The following is a 25,063-nucleotide window of genomic DNA, read 5'->3' as shown; positions in this document are numbered from 1 at the left end:
TGTCCTTCAGTAGGTATTAAATAGTTATGAAAAATATAAAAGCAAAATGTAAAATTGCAGGTACTATACTGCTACCCTAGCTTTTTGGCGATTTAAAAAAATGTAGGGGAACCCGGCTGGCTCAGTTGGTGGAGCATGCAGCTCTTAATCTCAGCATTGTAAGTTTGAGCCCCATGTTGGATATAGAGATTACTTAAAAATAAAATCTTAAGAAAAATGAAAACTGACTTGGACTTTGACGGAAGTAGTGTATGTGTATATAGAATACATATTGCTAAGACAAAGGAACTGTATTAGTTTCCTCTGGTCAACCAATATTTCCTCCTAATTACCCCCATTCCTGCTATTCTTCAAGTCACCCAGAATCAAAACTAGAGTCTGGTTTAGAACTCCAGGAGACACCATTCACATTGAATTATATGTACATAACATTCCCTGGAACACCAACTTCCTGCTCTAGAGATTAGACCACTATGTCCAGTCCAATGATTTCTCTGCATCTATCTCTTCCTTACCATTTTATTGCAACAGCCTGATAATTAACATCTCTATGTTTTGTTGTTTTTTAGTAATCTCTATATCCTATGTGGGGCTTGAACTTAAAACCCCAAGAACAAGAGTTGAATACTCTTCCCACTGAGCCAGCCAGGTGCCCTAACATCTCTACCTTTAGACTCTCCTTCAACCAAATGCCAGATGAACCTTCTTCAAACATAATTAAAAGACACTTTTTGTTATAGTCTCTAGTGGTTCCCCAGAATCTACTGAAATAAATGAAAACTCATCTAAATTTCAGGGCCCTCAAAAATATGGTGTTGATGCACCTTTTCAGTTTTTCTCCTAGGACTTCCCTAAATATGATTAGTGTTCTAGCCAGAGTTTGCATAACAATCTCAAGTGTTCCATTCCATAATGCACATAAGTTTCTCCTTCTTGATACAAGCCCATCCATCCTCGTCTAGTGCTGCCTTAGGCTCTGATTCCCTTTATAGCCAGACCCCTTGAGGTCCATGCTTACCACTTCTTCCTCCCTTCTACTCTCTGATTATGTACTCCTTTAAAAACTCCTTTGACTTCTGAGTTGTAATTCCTCCTAAAGTCCCTCTGCCACAGTCCCTACTGCTACTTACTCAGTTTCCAATTCCCAAATATTTTAGTTTTGGCCCCTTTCCTCCATCTCTATGGCTACTCTTTTCTATATTCTATTATGACACCTTCTTAACCAGCCTGTCTTCCTTTAATCTTGTTTTCCTCAATTATTGCTGCCAGAGAGATCTTACTAAAAACAAATCTGATATAACATTTTTGTTTATTTCTGAAAGACAGACAGACAGAGAGAGAGAGAGAGAGAGAGAGAGAGAATCCCAAGTAGGCTCTGCACTGTCATTGCAGAGTGCAATGTGGGGCTTGAACCCACGAACTGTGAGATCATGACCTGAGTTGAAACTAGGCATCGGATGCTTAACCAACTGAGCCACCTAAGCACCCATGACATTTATTCTGTCCAGATTATTACACACACACACACAAACCCACAAGAAAATGAACAGCCTGGCCAACCTCTATTTATCTCTGAAGGCTGTTGCCCCATTTAGGAAATCTTCCTTAAACTGACTTCCTCTGTCCACCCTCTACAACTGAGTTAGTACCTCTCCTCTTGAGTGATTAAAGCACCCTTTGTATACCTTTCTCATAGTACTTACTTTATTCTAACTCTTGGTTTACTTACCCTTTGAAGCAAAAGAGTAGATTTTGTATTTCTTTAATCCCTACTGCCTACTTAATAGAGTGCCTGGCACATTCTGGGTGACTATGCTTATTATTTGCATGAACAGGTGGTCACAGTATTATAGGCCTAGTGAATAAATTAAAGAAGTAAAGATGAGTGAAAGAATAATGCATATTACATGTTCAAAAACAGGATCTTGAACTTAAAATGGTAGATCCAACAATGAAGAATAGTGAGGATAATAAAATGTTCTTCTGCAGAGAGAAATAAAACTGAGAGAGTACAAAGGGGGAAAAAGGTAACCCATGCACCAAAATTCTAGTACTACAAGGCAATGAGATGAGAATCAAAACATGAATCACTTAGAATATTCATGGTTTAACACATTTCTTCATCCTACTTACTAGGCATTATGGAATGCTAACTATTCGTGTGAACCACCATTCTCACTTAATGTTTCAGTAAAAGATTCCCATTGGTCAGGGGTTTGGCAGTCTGATAAAGTGTACGGATGACTCATAAGAAAATGTTTTTTTTTTTTTTTAAGTTTATTTATTTGAGAGCATGCATGTGTGCGAGTGGGGGAGAGGCAGAGAGAGAGGGAGAGAGAATCCCAAGCAGGTTCCTTGCCATCAGCGTGGAGCCTAACGCAGGTCTCGAACCCGCAAACCGTGAAATCATGACCTGAGCCAAAATCAAGAGTCAGTCGGTTAACCAACTGAGTCTTCCAGATGCCCCCAAAAAATGTTTTTATTTATTTATTTTTAATGTTTATTTATTTTTGAGACAGGGAGAGACAGCATGAATGGGGGAGGGTCAGAGAGAGAGGGAGACACAGAATCCAAAACAGGCTCCAGGCTCTGAGCTGTCAGCACAGAGCCCAACGCGGGGCTCGAACTCACGGACCGCGAGATCATGACCTGAGCCGAAGTCGGACGCTTAACCGACTGAGCCACCCAGGCACCCCAAGAAAATGTTTTTAAATGCATAAAGTACATAGGTCTACAAAGGAAACCAATTATGCTGAAATATTGATATCAAATAATAAAAAGATTTATAATACAGCACATTTGTGCTTATTAAGATGTTAAATGCAGGCCCAATAATAACTGTAACTTTGAGGTTGTAATGTATATAGTATTTCAAGATAAAAAATTAATATAATACTTGAAAACAGCTAAGCTTTCTTTTTGGAAAAGCACCATGGGACTGTGATTCAGTATCTATATTCATAATTAAAGAAAATTTAACTTGAGAAATCTTATACTAGGATCAATGCTTTTCATCTCTCCCTACTTCCCCTCTTATCCCTCTACCTCAGAATCTTAATGGCTCCTCTTCATGGCAGTGATTTATCTGATTTGTGTATTAAGAGGGAGAATTGAGCATATCCAGCTTAAACATTCTAGGCATCCATATTTTGTATCTTCCTTTTGCAAGGTAGGTGTAGACAGGGGCATAAACTTACCAAGGCTCTATCCATTAAAGAGGGAAAGCCCAAAGTCTGAGGACTAAGGTCAATTTGGGGTGGCATTTGCCCTTTGTTCACACATGAAGAAGTGGTCTCCAATGCAACCTTTATAGAATCATTCAGATGATTGAAATGTATTTCTCATATATTTGGTCTTTGTACAGTCCCTGGCTCACAGCTCCTAAAATTCTTAGAATCTCCTAAGTGATGAAACTGGAAAGGTATCTTTTTTTATGTTAATGGTAACTTTTTGGAAGACACTCAAGGATGGGGCTGGTTGCCAGTGGAGCCAACCATGTGATTAGGGAGTTGGAACTCAGTCCCACTCCAAACCTCTGGGGAGGGAAAAGGGCCTAGAGGTTGAGTTCAATCACTAATGGCCAATAATTTAATCAATCATGCCTATGTGAGGCTTTTATAAAAACCCAAAAGGACAGGGTTTGGAGAGCTTTGGGTTGGCGACCACATGTAGACCTGGAGAGAGTGGTACACCTAGAGAGATAACGGGAGCTCCGGACCCCTTCCTACAAACCTTGCCCTCTGCCGAGCTTCCATCTGGTTGTTCCTGAGTTATATCCTTTTATAATAAACTAGTGATCTAGTAAGTAAAATGTTTCTCTGAGTTCTGTGAACTGTTCTAGCAAGTTAATTGAACCTGAGGAGGGGGATCTAAGAACTTCTGATTTACAGCCAGTTGGTCAGAAGCACAGGTAATAACCTGGATTTGCAACTGGCACATGAAGTGGGTTGGGGGGCAATCTTGAACTGTGGAATCTGATGCAACCTCTAGGTGGACAGTGCCAGAATTAAGTCAAAGTGTAGGACATTCAGTTGGTACCTGGACAATTGCTTGTTGTTACTGTGGGAAAAGCCCCTCCTCAAATTGAAATTGAGTATTCAAAATCATTTTATACCCATGTGTCTTATTTTTCATCTGAGTCCAAACTTTAAAGGGTATCATTTACTGAACTCTCAACCTCACAGCACGATTTACCTCTATTTCATTTAACAAAGTTGTAATTTTATTTTTGTGTGATTAATATCTGTCACCTCCATTAGGCCACAGTCACATAAGGTTAGAAACTGTATGTCCACTTTTGCTTACCAATGTACCTTCAGCACCTAGTACAATGCCTGGTCCTTGGAAAACATTCAATAGTTTTTGAACAAAAGAGTGAATAAATAAATGTCAGTTCACTGTACTATAAGCACCTCTGTAAACTCCAGATAAAGAAAGTTTGTAGATTTTTAGTTTTTATAGTTTCATAAATATATTCTTTTTTTTTTTAAGTGTTTTTGTTTTTGTTTTGTTTTGTTTTGTTTTGAGAGAGAGTGCAAACAGGGTAGGGACAGAGAGAGAGAGAGAAAGAGAGAGAGACACACAGACAGACAGAATCCCAAGCGGACTCCACAATGTCAGGGCAGAGCCCAATGCCAGGCTCAAACTCAGGAACCATGAGATCATGACCTGAGCCAAAATCTAGAGTCAGACACATAAACCAACTGAGCTACCCAGGTGTCCCTTATAAATATATTCTTGAAAGTATCCATTTATTACCATTAGAAAGGACAACTGTTTGTAAAAACAAATAGCTCCAATAAAGTACACTTACCCTTCTATAACCATTGCAAGAGAGCCCAATAAGATAGTATGAATCACATGATAAATTATTTCTGGCCTTCCTCCAATTCGTCCATCTTCAAGCGTAATAGTTTCTTTCAAGGACTTGCCACTACACAAAGGAAATGTTTTTTACTATTGAAAAAACATTTTTAAATAATCAAAGGTCTTAAATTTTTTCAAAAAAAAAAAAAAAAAAAAAGAAATACAGGTGGTTCTTGAAATCTGAAAGTATATTCTGATAGTCAAATGCCTAACTTATATACATCTCCAAGTCCTTGAAAGGGCTTTTAAGAACCTGAAGAAACTGACTCAGTGAAGACTAAATATGAAAATTCAGGAAATATGACAAAAAAGATTTTTAGGTTCCTTTTCCAAGATTATCACTTAACTAGTTATTGCTTTCAGCCATGACAAAAATATTTTAAAATAGTCTTGATAATTTAAAATCACTTACATTACTAGCTTCATTTAGGTTACAAAAATTATTCTTACATTCAGTAAAAATATGACTAAATTAGTGAAGGAGTCTAACAGTTTAAATGAATATTATTCCTACATTAAATTTGTACATCATGTATTTAGATGTATAAACAAATTTGAATATTATCTGGTTAAGTTATAACGATCTTGTACATGTGCATAACAAGAGAATGGAACTACAAACTCTGAAACAAATACACAAATATTGGAAGGATACTAAAAATTGATAGTTTACGTATTTCCATAAGGTATTAGTTAGCAATGTGATGATTCTCATAGGTACTTACTTAATTCTCCTAAAAATAACTTGCATCATAGAAAGAAAACAAATAATTAACACTAAAACATAGAAAGGTAATAAAGAAGACTGTGTCAATCGCAAAAAAAAATCTTGAGATGGTGCCTGCAGGGATTCTTGACACAGGAGCCAATTCATTGTAAAATTCCTTGAGAAAACAAAAAGCATGATGTTAAAATCACAGATGTTATAAACTACTGAACATAAAAGTATTATCTCAATAAAAACATAAAACACAAAACACATTTCCTAAATTCACTTGTAACAGTACCCTTTATAAATGAAGATAATAGCGTTAGTAACTCTTCTCAACAAATTGCCCTAATAAATGTAAAACTGCTGCTCTGTATTATCCAGTAATGTGACCATCTCTAGAATTCAATATGGTTTCAATAGAGTTTCACTTTCTATTTTTATCTGTAAACAACAAAAAATTCAGCTGTCCAACCCTTCCATCTGCAGTGCTCAACATGGTAGCTACTAGATACAATGGGGCTATTAGCACTTGAAATGAGGCCAATGCAAATGGAGATCTACTTTAAGTATCCCGGATTTCAAACATAAAAGAAAATGAAAAAGGACAAAAGAATACAAAATAGCTCATTAGTAATTTTTATACTGTTTGCACATTAAAATATTTTAATGAATCAGATTAAATAAATTTATAATTAAAATAAAATTCCCTTGTTTCGTTTTACCTTTTTTAAAATTTATTTTACTTCATTTAAATTTTTAACGTTTATTTATTTTTGAGAGAGAGCAAGAGCGTGAGCCGGGGAGGGGCAGAGAGAGGGAGACACAGAATCAGAAGCAGGCTCCAGGCTCTGAGCTGTCAGCACAGAGCCCGATGCGGGACTCGAACTCACAAACCGTGAGATCATGACCTGAGCTGAAGTTGGATGCTTAACCAACTGAGCCACCCAGTACCTCTCTTTTTACTTTTTTTTTTTTTTTTTTTAACATTTATTCATTTTTGAGACAGAGAGAGACAGAGCATGAACGGGGGAAGGTCAGAGAGAGAGGGAGACACAGAATCTGAAACAGGCTCCAGGCTCTGAGCTGTCAGCACAGAGCCCGACACGAGCTCAAACGCACGGACCGTGACATCATGACCTGAGCCGAAGTCGGACGCCCAACCGACTGAGCCACCCAGGCGCCCCTCTTTTTACTTTTTTTAATGTGGTTCCTAGAAAATTACATATGTGACTCACACTGTATTATTGGACAGTCCTGTTTTATATGGATAAATGTAATTCAACTAGGACCCATTTTGAAAAATATTTCTTTTATTTATTTTTGAGAGAGAGAGCATGGACACGAGTGCGTCGGGGAGGGACAGAGAGACAGGGAGACAGAGAATCCCAAGCAGGCTCCATGCTGTCAGCTCAGAATTGGACATGGAGCTCAAACTCATGAACCATGAGATCATGACCTGAGCTGAAATCAAGAGCTGGATGCTTAACCCACTGAGTCACCCAGGTGCCCCACAGGACTCATTTTAAGAGAGTAACCTAATTATTACGACAGAAGTCATAAGATTTAACACATAAACATTTCAAGCTATAAGAATCAAGATAAACTTCTTTTGACTCTAAGCTAAATATGATTAACAAGGCTCCTGCTTATATATAGTTTTATCTGCATTCTCAACATCTGACCCATCTCCAACCACCATTTTATCCTTAATCCTAACCCTGGGAAAGGAGCTAAGAGATGGAGTGATCTTCGGGAGAGCTCATGGGTGGCCTGAGAATGCCTGCTTCACAAATCACTGGGTTTAGAATTAAAGGTCAAAGTTTCACAATGTGTCAAGCAGCAATACAACTGTATCAAAGAGGCTGCTATCCAACTGTCTTGTATATATGATTGTATGATGAATTCATGTCTTTTTTATCTGCCTATTAAAGGTACTAATTCTGTAAGATCCAATTCAAATTTCAATTTCATGAATATTCTTCCATGTCACCCAGTCTCAATCTTTCCTTCCCCATATTCCCATGGCACTTTACTTATCCTTCTATTATAGCACTTAATACAATTTGCTAGTTTAAGATTATAGTCATTTTTTAATAGCTCAGAATACCTGGCCTACTATCGTGCACATCCAATATTTATTAACATTTCATTACTGGTTCTTGAAAGTCTGTCTCAACAGAAATGTTTCCTCAAAACCTCTTTGATCTTGGCCGAGCAATGTCTTACTCAGCATGTCTCCAGAGGCAAGGGAAACAAAAGCAAAAATGAACTATTGGAACCTCATCAAAATAAAAAGCTTCTGCACAGAGAAGGAAACAATCAACAAAACTAAAAGGCAACTGATGGAATGGGAGAAGATATTTGCAAACGACATATCAGATAAAGGGTTAGTATCCAAAATCTATAAAGAAGTTATCAAACTCAACACCCAAAAAACAAATAAGCCAGTGAAGAAATGGGCAAAAGACATGAATAGACACTTCCTCAAAGAAGATATCCAGATGGCCAACCAACACACGAAAAAATCCTCAACATCGCTCATCATCAGGGAAATACAAATTAAAACCACAACGAGATACCACCTTACACCTGTCAGAATGGCTAATGTTAACAACTCAGGCAACAACAGATGTTGGATGTGGAGAAAGAGCATCTCTTTTGCACTGCTGGTGGGAATGCAAACTGGTGCAGCCACTCTGGAAAACAGTATCTAGGTTCCTCAAAAAATTACAAATAGAACTACCCTACGACCCAGGAGTTGCACTACTAGGTATTTATCCAAGGCATACAGGTATGCTGTTTCGAAGGGATACATGCACCCCCATGTTTATAGCAGCACTATCAACAATAGCCAAAGTATGGAAAGAGCCCAAATGTCCATCGATGGATGAATGGATAAAGAAGATGTGGTTTATACATACAAGGAAGTATTACCTGGCAATTAAAAAGAATGAAATCTTGCCATTTGCAACTACATGGATGGAACTAAAAGGTATTAAGCGAAGCAAAATTAGTCAGAGAAAGGCAAGTATCATATGACTTTACTCATATGAGGACTTTAAGAGACAAAACAGATGAACATAAGGGAAGGGAAACAAAAATAATATAAAAACAGGGAGGGGGATAAAACAGATGAGACTCATAGAGAACAAACAGAGGGTTACTGGAGGGGTTGTGGGAAGGGGGATGGGCTAAATGGGTAAGGGGCATTAAGGAATCTACTCCCGAAATCATTGTTGCACTATATGCTAATTTGGATGTAAATTAAAAAAAATAAAATTAAAAAATATATATTTTAAAAAAAGAAATGTTTCCTGACATTCTGGTAAAAAAAATAAAATTAAAAAATATATATTTAAAAAAAAAAAAGAAATGTTTCCTGACATTCTGGTGAACTACAAATCCTAATACCCAGTTGGCACATGTGAGTGTAAGGCATTTAACTATTTATACCACCCATGTTATTAACTGTACAAAAACTACCAAGTGAGATGTCAATATTCTTAAGGACAGAGACACTACCTTATTCTTAAAATACCTATTATATTACCCAGTGAAACAAATCTAGTACCTGACATGCTGAAGAAAGGGGCACTACATAACATCAACTAAGAAATGCTAGACAAAAGCAGCCCTTAATTCTATTTGTGAACTCTAGAGTTTTCCAAGGTTAAAGAAAAAGTCAGGGGAAAGGCTAGTCAATTATGGAGATCTATAACCAATTTTTCCTAATTGCCTGCTAAATGTCAGGCCTATAAATATCCCTGAAAAAGACATGATCCCTGCCCTTACGGAGTATATGGCCTCTTACAGGATTTTACCTCAGTAGATATCCATACCTGACTTAACAAACTTCAGAAGATTTCTGAAGTGTTTAAACCATGTCAAAAGCTTTATTAACTGTGATATAACACACATGAAATTCCACGCACAGCATCTGAAATCCCATGTAATCACAGTGAATTATAAGGTTCTAAGGTATATTAGAAGAACTAGAAAAATGTGTAAATATTTTTTCTGTTATGCAAGTGGACTCCATCAGTGCATAAGTCATTTATTTCACTTTAGATTTAAAAAATGCATTTAACAAACAAAAGGTACATTATTCTTGAATTTAAAAGTCAGCTTCTGATCTAATCCACTATTATGATCTCATTTCTTTGCTATGAAATAAGTATCTTATTGCCCACCTCTTTTTGATGCAAACATTTTTAGTGGTTACAATTACATTGGTTCTTGGGGGGTCTGGATGGCTCAGTCGGTTAAGTGTCTGACTTCAGTCTAGGTCATGATCTCGCTGTTCCTGAGTTCAAGCCCCGCAGCTCAGAGCCTGGAGCCTGTTTCAGATTCTGTGTCTCCCTCTCTCTCTCTGCCCCTCCCCCACTCATGCTGTCTCTCACTCTCTCTCTTTCGTTCGCTCTCTCTCAAAAATAAACATTAAAAAAAATTTTTTTAATTACATTGGTTCTTTGTTTATTTTATATCTTTAATTTATTCTGACTTTAGACTGTATCATTGTTCTGCATTAAGAGAAAAAATACTCTCAAACGCTGTCACACTATGAGGGTTTAAGTACATCTAATTTATAAAACACCTAAATGAGATTTTTTTTAAATGTTTTTATTTATTTTTGACACAGAGAGAGACAGAGCATGAGCAGGGGAGGGGCAGAGACAGAGAGGGAGACACAGAATCCAAAGCAGACTCCAGGCTCTGAGCTGTCAGCACAGAGCCTGACGTGGGGCTTGAACTCACAAACCATGAGATCGTGACCTGATCTGAAATCGGACGCTTAACTGAGTCACCCAGGTGCCTCTAAATGAGATTTTTTTTAATGAGAAAAAATATTAATATATTTCTCCTAGATATTGTAATTTTCCAAATTATTTATTTTCTAAGTGGTATGTAATTAAGTGTCTACTACCCCTTGGATTAATTTTTGCTCTATATTTTCTAAGTGGTATAGAGTTAGACAAATTTTTAAAAAAAATTTTTTAATGTTTATTTTTGAGAAAGAGAGAGAGAAGAAGAGAGAGCACACGTGCATGGGGGGGTGGGGGGGGGTGAAGAAAGACACAGGGAGATACAGAATCTGAAGCAGGCTCAGGCTCTGAGCTGTCAGCACAGAGCCTGATACGGGGCTTGTACTCAAGAGTCAGGAGATCATGACCTGAGCCAAAGTCACATGCTTAACCAACTGAGCCACCCAGGAGCCCCTAGATAAATTTTTATATAATCTAAAACTTACTGGGGTGCCTGAGTGGCTCAGTCAATTTCAGCCGAAATTCCTAGTTTCGGCTCAGGTCATGTACTCACAATTTGTGGGTTTGAGCCCTGTGTCAGTGTCTGTGCTAATGGCACCAAGCCTGCCTGGGATTCTCTCTCTCTTCCTTTCTGCCCCTTCCTGACTTGTGCATGCACTCTCTCCCTCTGAAAATAAATAAACTTAAAAAAATTAATAAATAAAACTTACTTAGTCATATTTAATCCAAATTTTACTTCAAGGAATTTCAGCATGTGTCCATTTTCTTTGTGTGGGACAAACATCTGGAAGTAAAAAACACTAGTTACAACAAAGAACTATTAGCTATGCTCACAGCAATATGTTTCTGTCTAGAAATTGAAAACACAGCAAGACTATAAAACAAAAAATATGAATTAAAAAGGAATTAAATAATACATGCTATAACTATGAAGCAAGGAGACTTGACATACTCTTTTGAACACTTTTACTCATCTCAATTTACTCCATATATTACTTAATATTTTAAGTGAAATGGAAAATAAAGTGTATCTTTTAAGCGTATCTAGAAAAGAATCAGAATCCTATATTCTCATGAAAGAATGATCATTGTTCAACTTGTAATTTTACTGTAAAAACTTTATTACCATGCTATGTTATCATGCTCATTAAAATTTAGCCCCGTACTTTCATTATTCAACTTGCTCTTCTACATGAATTTCAGACCCAGAGTTATTTACCTTCATTATAATATTCAGTGTCACTGTCAGAGTACACACCAAGTAAAAATTAATCACTTTCATTATTTTGGCTATAAAAGTTCCTTTTTTCACATTCAGCTGTGGGGAAAACAACCATGAACAAAGAAGTGAGGCATGAAAAATGAACAATTAAAAAATTTACCACAAGAATGATAAAAAGGCAATTCTTATTACCTGAAGGCACTTAGCAAGCATTAAGGCTACTACTAAACTTAATAGAGGAGACACCAATAAAGCTGAATTCTCAAACTGCAGTAAATATCCCAGAAAGAGAGAAAATATATAGATTTTATAAACTTCATGAACCTGTTGAAACAAAATAAGATGAATGAGAATAAAATGAATCTTACTGTACATCTTTTCATTGGTTTTGTTTAGAGTAGATTATAAATAATTATTAGTATCCAATTATATTATTATAATCCAATTATAAAATAAATGCTCTACTATAATTTAGGATATATTATACAAATGTTTAATCTGTATTTTTAATGTTATGGTATGAAATGAATTTCTTATTTTCTTAGAAATAACTCTTATAAGCAAAGTAAAAAGCTTTAAAACCAAGGACATCTAAATCAGACTGAAAAAAATCTTAGTCCTAGGCTCTGATTTAATTTTACTTGGCTTGCTTGCCCTGCTATTAAAATCCATCTATACATCATCAAACTGCATACATCAAAAATTATAATCTTTAGCAGCAGTTCCCAAACACCACCTAGTAAAAACATTGCCATGAAATGTAGCACCAGAGACCAGTATTTTTAGATTTGGTCCATTTAACAGTGAGCATAAGAAAGTCAAATTCAATATCCTAATAGAAGATCTCCCAAGAAAGTTGTTTGTCTTAGAAGATTTCTTTTCTAAAAAAAATAAAAATTAAAAAAAAAAAAAAAAGATTTCTTTTCTAAAATTCAATAATATAGTAATTTTCTCTACCATAAGATTAATTCCTTTTGGAAAGGGAAAACTAAGACAAAATATAGACATTAGTTAGGGGAGGAAATCAAAAGACAGAGTATTAAAGGGAAAAGAAAAGAAAAGAAAAGAAAATGAAAAAGAAAAACAGAAAGAAAAAGAAAAACAGAAAAAAAATATCTGGCCTCTTAGAAGGCCAGAGCCATTAAGAAAAAGAAATACCTCACTGTAGGAAGGCTGAAACATTGACTGGGAGAAGGCACAATGGGATCTTCCAGGTGCTAAAAAAATTCTACTTCCTGATTTTGGATGCTGGTTCTAGAGATGTGTGCTAGTTATTGAGTGACTGTCTCGTAGCTCCAAACCTATCCCTCTACCCACCGTCTTGTAATGCTGGGGTTGAGAACTCTGCTTTCTATGTCTCTGCTTTTCCAGTTGGCTCCCTATTAAACTCTGCCAATATGAAATGCTAGAGAGAGATAATAAGGCTGAAGAAGAAGGGAGGAGCTTGTGGCTTCCTGTCTGCTTTGCAGTTCCTGTGAGTATCATATCAGCAATACTTCTTCACTCCACTAGAGCAATTCCTTCCAGCTAAAGCAGCTAAATGCATGTGCAGCTTCTCCAACACTCGACAGACCAGCTTTAACACATTCTCTTGCCCCGGAGACCCCAGGGCCAGCTGGACAGAGCCCCCATTCTCAGAAGTCTGGGTTCCATTTCTCCAGTTCAGAGACTCCAGCAAAGCTGGGAGGCAGCCCCTCCTTAGAAGCCTGAGTTTCAGCTCCACAGGGGTTCCTCTTCTAAGTTTTGAAGTTTTAAAAACTCCAATTTCTCCCCTTTGCTCCCTCAACTCTAGTGGTGGTAACTGCTTCCTGCAGTTGCTTCCTGTATGATGCTTTTGGGTTCTTACTACCCTTTCAATTAATAAGATAATGGCATTGTATTTGATTAATGACTCTTTATGTTAAACACCCTCAATTCAATTAACCTAAATGTTGATATTCATCAGGATTCTGGATCATCTAAATATATAGGATGAAGAAAAGAAAGAGCAAGAAGACCCACGAGTTTCTGGCTTGGACAACATATTAAATACTTAATAAATGTTTATAAATAAAAGATAAGAAAAGAGTGAAAAAGATAAAGATAAAAAAAGGAACCAAATACTGATGGGAACCTTTAACCACTGTAGGCAGTTATATAAACTGATAGAACCATTCTGGACAAAGGCTTGGTATGTGGTTAGGTTGAATATGCATATATCCTTTGACTTGTAATTCCACTATGAAGTGTATACTCTAGAAAAATCTTACACTTATGGCCCAGGTAAGAATGCTTATAGCAGCATTGGTCATATGGACAATAAACTGGAAAAAAACCTGAAATGTCCATCAACAATAGAATGTGTAAATACATAAACATGAAAGAAATATAGGTCTGTACATCATCAAGGATGAATCTCAAAAGTAAATCAGACAAAAGTAAACAATACATTATTTTCAGCATGTTTTAAGGAATATATAGATAGGTGGTAAAAACCACAAGGAAACAGGAGGAAAGGATTAACAAAACTCAGGACAGTGAACCTCTGTTGGGGAGGGAGCAAGATGTGACTGGAAGCAGTTAAAAGCGGGACTTCTGGGTATTCAAATGCTCTATTTCTTGGCCTGGATGGTCAAATAGTCATGTTTTATTCCATATAGTATATTTACACAGCGTATATACACTCTTTTGTGTCTATTCTATATTTCACTTTTTTTTTTTTTGTTTAAAGAAATAGAAAGGGAAGGAGAAATGGCTCAAAAGAGCAAAAGCACATGGTGACTTTGGGTAAGCAGGCTGTCTTGAAGGGAATTTCGAAGTCCTTCTTAAATGGCTGGGAGAATGAGTTTACCAATCTTTTGAGTACAAGTGTGAAGTCAGAGCCTATTAAAACATTTCAAAATAATCCCACCGCTGCCCCCCAAAACAAAACAAACAAAACCCAAACAACAAAAATTTCAAAATAAAGCTTAAAAGCCAAATTACCTAAAGATACAACACTATAAAAATATTTATTCTCCGGATTTAAAACCACAATTTTAAAATTCAAAGTACCTTCTCACTTTGCTCCAGTGAAAAACTATCTAGCAAGAATAGAGATATTGCTTGAAGAAATAAGAGATAGTGGCTGTACTCCCACATCATCATAAACGTGTAAGTTGAAGCACTCATCAACAAGTAGCAAAACCTCTAGGGAAAACAAAAGAAAGAGACTAAATATCAGTAGCTTCATTACTATAAAAATCCATGAGGTTGTTACCTCAAAGTTGCAGCCCTGTTACTGGTTCAACTTTAAGCTATATAATTCTAGAAATTTTGCTTTTAAGTCACATAATTATTATTAAATCCTTACATAAACAATAAGATCTTAAATAAAACACAGAGATAAATAAATCCTCAAAGTTCAAAACCATATTGAGAATTTCAGGAAGACAAAGGGAAAAAAGTCAGTACATTTTTCTTTTATCACAAGAGGTAAAGTAATAAATATAAGACAACGGTGGTTTTTGCTAGATGTGGCGATGGGCTTTTGTATTGTGAAAGTAACTCCATTCACTCTAAAAAACATGTTCACTTCCAAATTTCCCTAAGAGTTTCCATTTAAACAGTCTGTTTATGTCTCAGCCTATTCCACAGTCCAAGGAAAAAAGCCCACTGCTCTTTTTTCATTACTTCTCAGCAAATGTGTGCCCTTGCCTTTCCCCAATGCTTGTACTGTCAATCATATAAAATTCTTTTTTCCTCTGCTAACATACTAGACACAAGGACTTCTTGTCCTTGCCTGGCTAAAATCAATTCTGTCTTTCCAAATGTTATCTCCCAAGTGATCCCTTAGTGAGAAACCCAAATCTGACAAATCCATTGTTCCTTAGCATATTTCTAACAACCTCTACTTCCTCCAGGGATCTGCATTTTTATTGCCAATTCCTCCATCAGCCATGGTATCACATGACTTTGTTCTGATAAGAATAGCAAAGGAGAAAGGGAATAAGGGTCTAGTCTAGTCAAGAAACCTAATAGCCATGCTCTCTTCTAAAACTAAGTCTTCCAGGGTGTCTAGGTGGCTCAGTTGGTTTAGCATTCAACTTTGGCTGAGGTCATGATCTCACAGTTCATGAGTTCGAGCCCCGCATCAGGCTCTGTGCTGACAGCTTGGAGCATAGTGCTTGCTTCAGATTCTGTGTCTCTCTCTGCCCCTCCCCTGCTCACGCTCTCTCTCTCTCAAAAAAAAAAAAAAAAAAAAAAAAAAAACAAAAACAAAACCACACACTTTTTAAAAATTAAAAAATAATAGATTCCAAAATGAGAAATACTTCAGGCCGTCAGCACATATAAAGATTTTCCAGCACCCTGAATAAGATTAAGACCAGAAAACAAAGTGTAAGAGATGGAAAAATTCTATCAGTTGGTCAAAGAATACCAACTGCAAGGCCTAGAGAGCTTAGCACTGATAGAACACATAAGCTTCTGTTCTTCATATCACCATAGCTTTAAAAGAAAGTATTCTGGAAACTTCTAACGTGGAACAACCAGAACTCTAATAACCAGACCTGAAACCATCATCCCCTGAGCAAACAGTACCAGAAATCAGGTCTAGATCCGGTCTAACTAACCTACTGGGGATGTGGAGATTACTTCAAGGATGTTAGGAAAAAGCTACAGTACAATGAAGCAAATTACTCATGCCACGGGTTTACCCTCAAACTACTTTAAAGGATATACAGTGTGAGGGGCGCCTGGGTGGCGCAGTCGGTTAAGCGTCCGACTTCAGCCAGGTCACGATCTCGCGGTCCGGGAGTTCGAGCCCCGCGTCAGGCTCTGGGCTGATGGCTCAGAGCCTGGAGCCTGTTTCCAATTCTGTGTCTCCCTCTCTCTCTGCCCCTCGCCCGTTCATGCTCTGTCTCTCTCTGTCCCAAAAATAAATAAACGTTGAAAAAAAAATTAAAAAAAAAAAAAAAAGGATATACAGTGTGAAATAAGATAGAAATATATGGGCGGGGGGGGGGGTGCCTGAGTGGCTTGGTCAGTTAAGCCTCCAACTTCAGCTCAGGTCATGATCTCACAGTTCATGAGTTCAGAGCCCCACATCGGGCTCTCTGCTGTCAGTGTGGAGCCTGCTTCAGATCCTCTGTCTCCCTCTCTCTGCCTCTCCCTGCTCATGCACGCTCTCTCTCTTAAAAATAAACAAACACTTAAAAAAAAGATTTTTAAAAAATATATGTCAAACACAATCTGCACAATTAGCTGTTTTTCCTTTCTCTGAACATTTTCAAAATTCTGTGCACTTTTGTCTATCCTTTATCCTGCTCACTTCATTTTCAACTATGCCTTTATTGTTAACTATTTTACACATATTACTTGACACATTAAATGTATTTTAGTAATCAACCACAGATATGTCTACATAGCTCCAAATAACTGCACAAAGATCTGAGCTTGGACAGCCTGATGCAACAGGGATCACAAGATCTAGACTCAAGAATGGGAAGCAAACTACCAAATATGTGATTAAAATACACATCCTATTCCAATACTACTCAGCAATGAAACTAAGCAAACTATTGACACAATGCAGTAACTTAGGATGTCAAGGGCATTAGGCTAAATGAAAAAAGCCGATCTTGGGGCACGTGAGTGGCTCAGTCAGTTAAGCTTCCGACTCTTCATTTTGGCTCAGGTCATGATCTCACAGCTGGTGAGATGGATTCCCATGTCAGGCTTTGTGCTGACAGTACAGAGACTGCTTGGGATTCTCTCTCTTCCTCTCTCTCTGCCCTTCCCCTGCTCATTCTCTTTCTCCCTCTCTCTCTCTCAAAAATAAACATTTAAAAAAAAAAAAAAAGAAAAAAAGCCAATCTTGAAGGATAACATACTATATAATTCCACTTGTATAACCTTTCAAAATAACAAAATCATTGTGATAAAAAATTAGAGCAGTGGTTGCCAGAAAAACAGAAAATATGCGGTGCTACCATAAAAGATAACACTGCTGCCATTTGTAGTCACTCTATACATCTTCATTAATATTTTCTTAACTTGCAGTGACTAAAAGCTATCAATATTACAGAAAAGAAATGGTAAAATAATGAGAGATTAATTTTCAAAATAATAAACTCTTCATTTATTTGCCAAGTAACTGCACTGAAACGACACAACATCTCCTTTCTCTTAAAAATAATTTACCCATCAGGGGCACCTAGGTGGCTCAGTTGGTTAAGCATCTGACTGTTGGTTTTGGCTCAGGTCATGACCTCATGGTTTTGTGAGTTCAAGCCCCACGTGGGCCTCTGCGCTGGCAGCACGAAGCCTGCTTGGGATTCTCACTCTCCGTCTCTCTGCCCCTCCCTCACTTGGCACGGTCTCTGCCTCTCTCAAAATAAATAAATAAACTTTAAAAAAATAATAATTTACCCGTCAATCTGACTAGACTAATAATGTTATAGTAAGACTCTGTAAATATATCCTTTATTATGTAGTAATTAGGCTTCACTGAATATCACTGACCTGTTAATATGACTAACTTTAAAATTATATACATTTGCAATACATCAAAATTAACTGTGACAAATAAGTTTGTATCTTACCTCTCCATAAGTATTTAGGTTGCTTTTTAAATAGCCTGTAAGTGCAGCAATTTGGCATGCAAAGTATGGCAGTGCCCAGTTTTCTCTTAAAGGAATGGAGTATTCAATTCTTGTTGTATCTACCCTAAAGTAAACCACAGATGAAGAGCAAAATATCAAGACATTATATTTATGTAACACTGTACTTTTCAAAGTACTTTCACACACATCTCATTTTTCTCTGTAACAATCCTGTGAGGTAGACATAGACAGAGCCACTACGGTCTATACAGCACCTGAAGCAAATTAAGCATCTCATTCAACCCCCCTTTCCTCCCTTCCAGGAAGACTCAGTGTGGTTGTACACTGCTTGGTGAATAGATGGGCAACTGTGAAAATCTGAAAAAGGCTTTCTGCTCTGAGCAGATATGCCTCATGTTAAGGCACACAACTTGTCGTAGAGGACACTAGATTTCAGCTCCTACCCTCTCTTCCCTTAATGAGATAGATGGCTACTCTTCTCTAGAATACAATCTGCATTACATAATTAGCAGGTCTGACAGGCCCAAGGTTCTTATCCTCCCTTATGTAAAGAATATGAAGTTCATGGGGCGCCTGGGTGGCGCAGTCGGTTAAGCGTCCGACTTCAGCCAGGTCACGATCTCGCGGTCCGTGAGTTCGAGCCCCGCGTCGGGCTCTGGGCTGATGGCTCAGAGCCTGGAGCCTGTTTCCGATTCTGTGTCTCCCTCTCTCTCTGCCCCTCCCCCGTTCATGCTCTGTCTCTCTCTGTCCCAAAAATAAATAAACGTTGAAAAAAAAAAAAAATTTAAAAAAAAAAAAAAAAAAGAATATGAAGTTCAGAGAGGTGATGTGACTTAATCAATGTCATATAGCTGGCACAACTGGGATTACAATGCATCTTCTGATATCTAGTTTAATAATCTTTTCAATCAGCAGTTCCCAGGAATTACCATTACAGTAATCCTTCACGTGATATATCCAGAAACCCTTAAATGCCGAATACAGAATGTCTTTCCAGGCTCTTCCTAGGTTTCTTCTCAATCTGCACTACAGCATGTTGTTTCCTGGGCATATCCTCACACCTCAAGAGAATTACCTTTCCAACAATCACCAAATTTAGGACTCACGCTCAATGTTTTTTTCTACACAGAAACAAAGGTGCTACTGCTTTAAAATTTTTGTGAAAATTGTTGTATTAATTCTCCTAAATAATAGAGGTGAATGTATTTGCATGTAAGTTAGTTCCAACAAACTGTGATATAGGATACTTCTTAGCAATGAAAAGGAATGAACTATTGATATGCCCAATATACATGAGTCTCAAAATAATTATGCTGAGTTAAAAAAAAAAAAAAAAGACCAAAAAGTATATGCTATATGACTTTATTAAGTAAAATTCTGGAAAATGAGGGGTGCCTGGATGGCTCAGTTAGGTGAGTGTCTGACTCTTCATTTCGGCTAAGATTGATCCCAGGGTCATGAGATTGAGCCCCACGTTGGGCTCCATGCTGAGTGTAGAGCCTGTTTGGGATTCCCTCTCTCTCTATGCCCCTCTCCCCCACTCTCGCTCTCTCTCTAAAATAAAAAAATAAAAATAAATTTAGAATTCTATAAAATGAAAACTATAGTGACAGAAAGCAGATTCCTGGTTTTCTGGGGACAATGGAACAGTTAGTAGAGGTGAGGTAAGAAGAAGAAAGAAGGAAGCATTACAGGGAGGCTCAAAAAAACTTTTGGAGGTGATAGGTATGTTTATTACATTGATTTTATTGATGGGTTCAAGAGTGTGTCTAAATGCCTGAACTGATCAAACTGTATACTTTAAATATGTACATTTTATGACAGTTATACCTCAGTAAAACAGTTAAAAAGTATTATAAGAAAACTTGTCTATGAATATATATGTGATTGAATACATATATATGAAAAAAACAGGATCATACATGAAGATCAAACAAAATAAAAGCTGTAAGTATTAACTTAGCAGTATATCTACAGCTTAGTAAACGGTATTAGATCTTGGCTCTTTTATAATTCTGTAATGGACCACTTTTCACTTAATATCTAATGAGCATCTTTCCATAACATACATATCAATAAATACAGTTCAAGAATATTTAATGGCCAGGACACATCATTGTATAGATTTATCATTAACATAACGAATTTCTATTGTCATACACTTACATTGTTTCAGATCTTATCTTTTACAAAGAATTTTAAAACATGAACCAATGTTTCTGTAGAGTAAGTATTGGTTTCACTATTTACTTTTAGCTCTAATCCATTTGGAATTTACTTTAGTATTGATGCAACAAGATTTCTTTTCCAGATGATTATTCCAATACCATTTACTGAATATCATGTATTTTAAAGACCATCTATTCTCATATAATATTATCTCTGAGAAATTATGAAAGTTAACTCTCTAAAGACAAATAAGAGATTCACGTGTCATAAGGCAGGACGTGGGGAGGAGGGAGAGGATATCTATCAGCCACTCCATCAGCCCAGAATTGGGAAGCTGGACCCAGCAGTCACCTTTCTGAAGGTTTACTCACTATCCCTGCCTAAATCACAGATCAGTACAGTGAAAATCTTTAAAACTCTGCACTGGAGAAGGGGAGTTGTTGCAACACAGACTGAGTAGGATCTCTGCGAGTTACCCTCTTCACCTACACAAGCCTCCCCACTGCTACCTTGCTGAACACCTGAGCTACTCTCTCTTGCCTTTACCATGTTTGGTCCTTGTGAGGAACAGAAGGCTAATAGTAGGAAGTAAGTGACTAAATCAGATGAGACCCACTTTTTCTCCCCCAGTGGCAGAGTCTAGAGCAGCACAAACCAGTAGTTTAAAATAATAACTAGTTAAATCACCTAGGATGCATAGGCCTATTGATACATTCACAGAAATCAGGAAGCCCTGGTTTCATTTTCAATTTTCTTTCTTTTTTTAAAGTAATCGCTACACCCAATGTAGGTCTTGAACTCATGACCCTGAGATTAAGAGTCGCATGTTCCACCAACTGATCCAGCCAAGCACCCTTTGAATTTTCATTTTAGACACGTCATGGTATAAGCCTAATCTGGATTTCAGTACTCGCTTCCGTGTTTGTGTTAACAATGTAGTTGGCAATATAGCATTACTTCAATTGGCTTGAGTTAATGGGGGGGGGGGGGGGAGATGACTGTAATACTAAATGGTATACTGTCAAATAAAAACAAAACGATGTCATGATCACTATGGTAAAAAAAAAAAAAAAAAAAAAGAAAAAGATTCCATAGTAGACAAGAGAGCAACATGATGAGAAGTGAGTCATCTCACAGTACCCAGCTGTGTAGGTTTACCATATTCAAAAGAACCTGCTGGAATGGTACCATATTTACACAGATAGTAGAAATCTGGTTTTAGCAAAATATAATTTTTTATGTTAAATTTATCTTTTCAGTTAATATTTTGCTGGCTCATTATTTCATTAATAGATTGGTTTCAGTTTTATTTATTTAAAAAAAATTTTTTTTACATTTATTTATTTTTGAGAAACAGAATGAGACAAAGCGTGAGTGGGGGAGGGGCAAAGAGACAAGGAGACACAGAATCTGAAGCAGGCTCCAAGCTGTGAGCAAGCGGTCAGCACAGAGCCTGATGTGGGGCTTGAACCCACAAACTGTGAGATCATGACCTGAGCTGAAGTCAGATGCTTAACCGACTGAGCCACCCAGGTACCCCGATTGGTTTCAGTTTTATAGTAGCATAAGTGCTTTTAAGTATATGGAGCATTACCTAGTTTTGTTTTATATGTAAGTAGCATTACAGAATTCAAATTATTTATGTCAGTACATGGGATACATGAGAATTAAGTTTTAAATATACAGAACTGAAGTCCAAGAAATGCTGAGTTGGATAACATATAAAACAGTTTGGTATGTCAATGTATAATGTGTGAAAGATGAAAAACATTTACACAGTATCAGTATAACTTCCAATGGCAGCATATTGCCTTGCACTGATGTATTACAATTTACCTAACCATTCTCCTATATTTAGATGGTTTTCTAATTTTTCATGTTATTTCCCTCCTTTTCTGGATTACTGTCTTGTGATAAAATGGAATTCTTGGGGAAGACTACCACCTAAAATTTAAAAAGCTTATACCTCCATGAGCATTCTGAGTATACCAATACCATCACAACAGAACCAGCATCATGTGTTACCGTTATTTTCCGTTAGCTGTACCTCTACGTCATGGATATTTCCTTGCACCTAACCTCTTTATTATTACCAATGTACAATTACTTTTTTGGGGGCCAAAGACTAACTTTAACATACATTTTTTTTAAGGTTTATTTATTTTTGAGAGCGACAGAGCGTGAGTTGGGAGGGGTAGAGAGAGAAGGAGACAAAATCCAAAGCAGGCTCCAAACTCTAAGCTGTCAGCGCAGAGCCAGATGCGGGGCTCGAACCACAAACCACGAGATCATAACCTGAGCCAAAGTAGGACACTCAACTGACTGAACCACCCAGTAGTACACTTAATCCTACACATTTCTTCTTTGTTCTTCAAATATAAATATGTTTTCACTGAAAGTGATATCCAGGTATATATTTGTAGATGAGAAGATCAGTAGGACTCTTCCATACTGTTTATGTGTAAAGCCTGGTTTTGGTTACCCTATTTTGGTGATCACGTCTGTTAAGAGGGAGTCATTCGCCACTGAGTTTTCCCTCACTACTGTCTATACAGTGCCGTTTCCTAAAATTTCCTCAAATTTTCTAGTATGCTTACATTTTTTAGTTTTAGAATACTTCTTTTCTGGTGTTAAGAAACAAGTAACACAAAATACAACTAAGAACACTACGAATAATCATAATATAATGGAATGACTAATACCTTTTTATACTTTTCTAGGTATTCATATATAAACTCTAAAGCTGCTGAATAAAAAAAAGCAAGTTATCTTTCATAGCATTAAAATATATTTTCCAGTATAAAATATATATCAATAAAAAATGAATGAAATGCAAAAAAAATAAAAGCTACTTGTTAAGAATATTTTAATTGCCAAAAGATACATTTTAGCAGAATATATCACAAATTGTCTACCTAACTCCTGCTCTAGGTACCCAGGATACAATGTGTCATTAAATAAGGCAATTTCCTTACAATTCTCACTAAGAGCTCTAAAACACTCTTATTTGGGGGGCACCAGGGTGGTTCAGTCCACGCTGAGAGCACAGAGCCTGCTTGGGATTCTCTCTCTGCCCCTCCCCTGCTCGCTCTATCTCTCTCTCAAAATAAACAAATGAACTTTAAACATGTGGCAAGGAGTCTTTAATGCCATTATTTTTACAAGGAAAAATTGCCTGGGCTTCCCCTCTTCAAATTTCTGATGAAGATAAAGATAGATCTAGAAATTAAACAAAATGAATATTAAAAGTTCACTGCTGGATGCCTGGCTGTCTCAGTCCGTAGAGTATATGACTCTTGATCTCAGGGTCATGAGTTTGAGCCCTATGCTGGGCGTGGAGCCTACTTAAAAAACAAAAAGTTCCCTGCCTATAGTAGCCAGTCTCCAAGATGGTCTGCAATGGTCCCTGCCTCCTAGTATTAACACCCTGTGTAGTTACTTCCCATAATGCACTGGAGTTAGTCTGCATGATCAACAGAATATGGCAGAGTAACGTCCTATCATTTCTGATAATTAAGTTTTAAAAGAGATCTGGAGGGGCGCCTGGGTGGCTCAGTCGGTTGAGCCTCTGACTTCGGCTCAGGTCATGATCTCACGGTCTGTGAGTTTGAGCCCCACGTCGGGCTTTGTGCTGACAGCTCAGAGCCTGGAGCCTGCTTCAAATTCTGTGTCTCCCTCTCTCTCTGACCCTCCCCCGTTAATGTTCTGTCTCTCTCTGTCTCAAAAATAAATAAACATTAAAAAAAAAAAAAGATATCTGGCTTCCACTACAGCACACTCACTCCACACTCTTTTAGATCACTCACTATAAAGAAAGCCAGCAGCCAAGCTGTGAGCAGCCCTATGGTGAGGCTTGTGTTTTGAAAAATTAAAGTCTCCCGGGCCAATAACCAGCTAAAGAACAAAGGTTTCTTGTAAAAAGTCACATGAATGAGCTTGGAAGTAGATGGTCCAGGCCAGTCAAACCTTCAAATGTTTATACCCTTAAACAACTCTTGACTGCACCCTCATAACAGGCCCTGAACCAGAACCACCCAGTTAAGCCACTGTGGATTCCTGACCACCAGAAACTGTGACATAATGTTTGTTTTAAGCTGTTAAGTTTTAGGGTGATTTTTATGCAGCAATAACTAATACATCACATAATGAAGAAAACAATCCTTTTATTATTTTAAATAATGCTAGTTTTATACTAAATACATTTCATTCTAAAAAGGAAGACTTTCTAGACCTAGTCTATGAGTTCTGAAATACTTTGAGTGGGCTATTAAATTTCTAACAATGAACTCTAATAGAATGAACTCTGAATAGAATGAACTCTAATAGAATCTTTTTTTTTTAATAGGTTTATTTTATTTTTATTTTTGAGAGAGAGAGAGAGAGACAGAGACAGAGGGTAAGCAGGGGAGGGGCAGAGAGAGATGGAAACACAGAATCTGAAGCAGGCTCCAGGGTCTGAGCTGTCAACACAGAGCCCGACACAGGGCTTGAACTCACAAACCATGAGATCATGACCTGAGCCAAAGTCGGCTGCCCAACCGTCCAGGCGCCCCAAGAGAAAGAGAATCTTAAGCACGGAGCCACTCAGCGTGGAGCCCAACCAGGGCTTATGACCGCTGAGATCATGATCTGAGCTGAAATCAAGAGTCTGACACTTAACTGACTGAGCCACCCAGGTGCCCCCTGACTTTCTAATAGTAACTGTATTTAAAGGTAACCAAAGAACCTTCATTAATAAAGAAAAATT

The 25,063-nt window shown here is 37.3% G+C and overlaps 1 protein-coding gene across 11 annotated transcripts in view; it reads right to left on the bottom strand.

The window, feature by feature from the left end:
* The window catches only part of DPY19L4 (dpy-19 like 4), a 71,304-nt gene that overhangs the window by 24,892 nt on the left and 21,349 nt on the right, over positions 1 to 25,063 (bottom strand). For 10 of the 11 annotated variants that reach the window (XR_007148489.1, XM_047841867.1, XM_047841863.1 and 7 more), the window contains 7 exons: positions 18,127 to 18,250; positions 14,597 to 14,731; positions 11,756 to 11,887; positions 11,561 to 11,659; positions 11,052 to 11,125; positions 5,592 to 5,750; positions 4,814 to 4,933 (listed from right to left, as the gene is read on the bottom strand). Coding sequence is in view for 10 of the 11 variants with exons in the window: in XM_047841867.1 (XP_047697823.1) it covers positions 4,814 to 4,933; positions 5,592 to 5,750; positions 11,052 to 11,125; positions 11,561 to 11,659; positions 11,756 to 11,887; positions 14,597 to 14,731; positions 18,127 to 18,250 (843 nt within the window). In the remaining variant the exon portion in view is untranslated. The remainder of the gene's footprint in view (positions 1 to 4,813; positions 4,934 to 5,591; positions 5,751 to 11,051; positions 11,126 to 11,560; positions 11,660 to 11,755; positions 11,888 to 14,596; positions 14,732 to 18,126; positions 18,251 to 25,063) is intronic. The other variant, XM_047841869.1, reaches the window with a different exon arrangement.

Source organism: Prionailurus viverrinus, chromosome F2, assembly GCF_022837055.1.
Source record: "Prionailurus viverrinus isolate Anna chromosome F2, UM_Priviv_1.0, whole genome shotgun sequence".
NCBI classification, from domain to species: Eukaryota; Metazoa; Chordata; class Mammalia; order Carnivora; family Felidae; genus Prionailurus; species Prionailurus viverrinus.
Note: the sequence above shows the minus strand (reverse complement) of the source record. Positions and strands in the feature narration are given on the sequence as shown.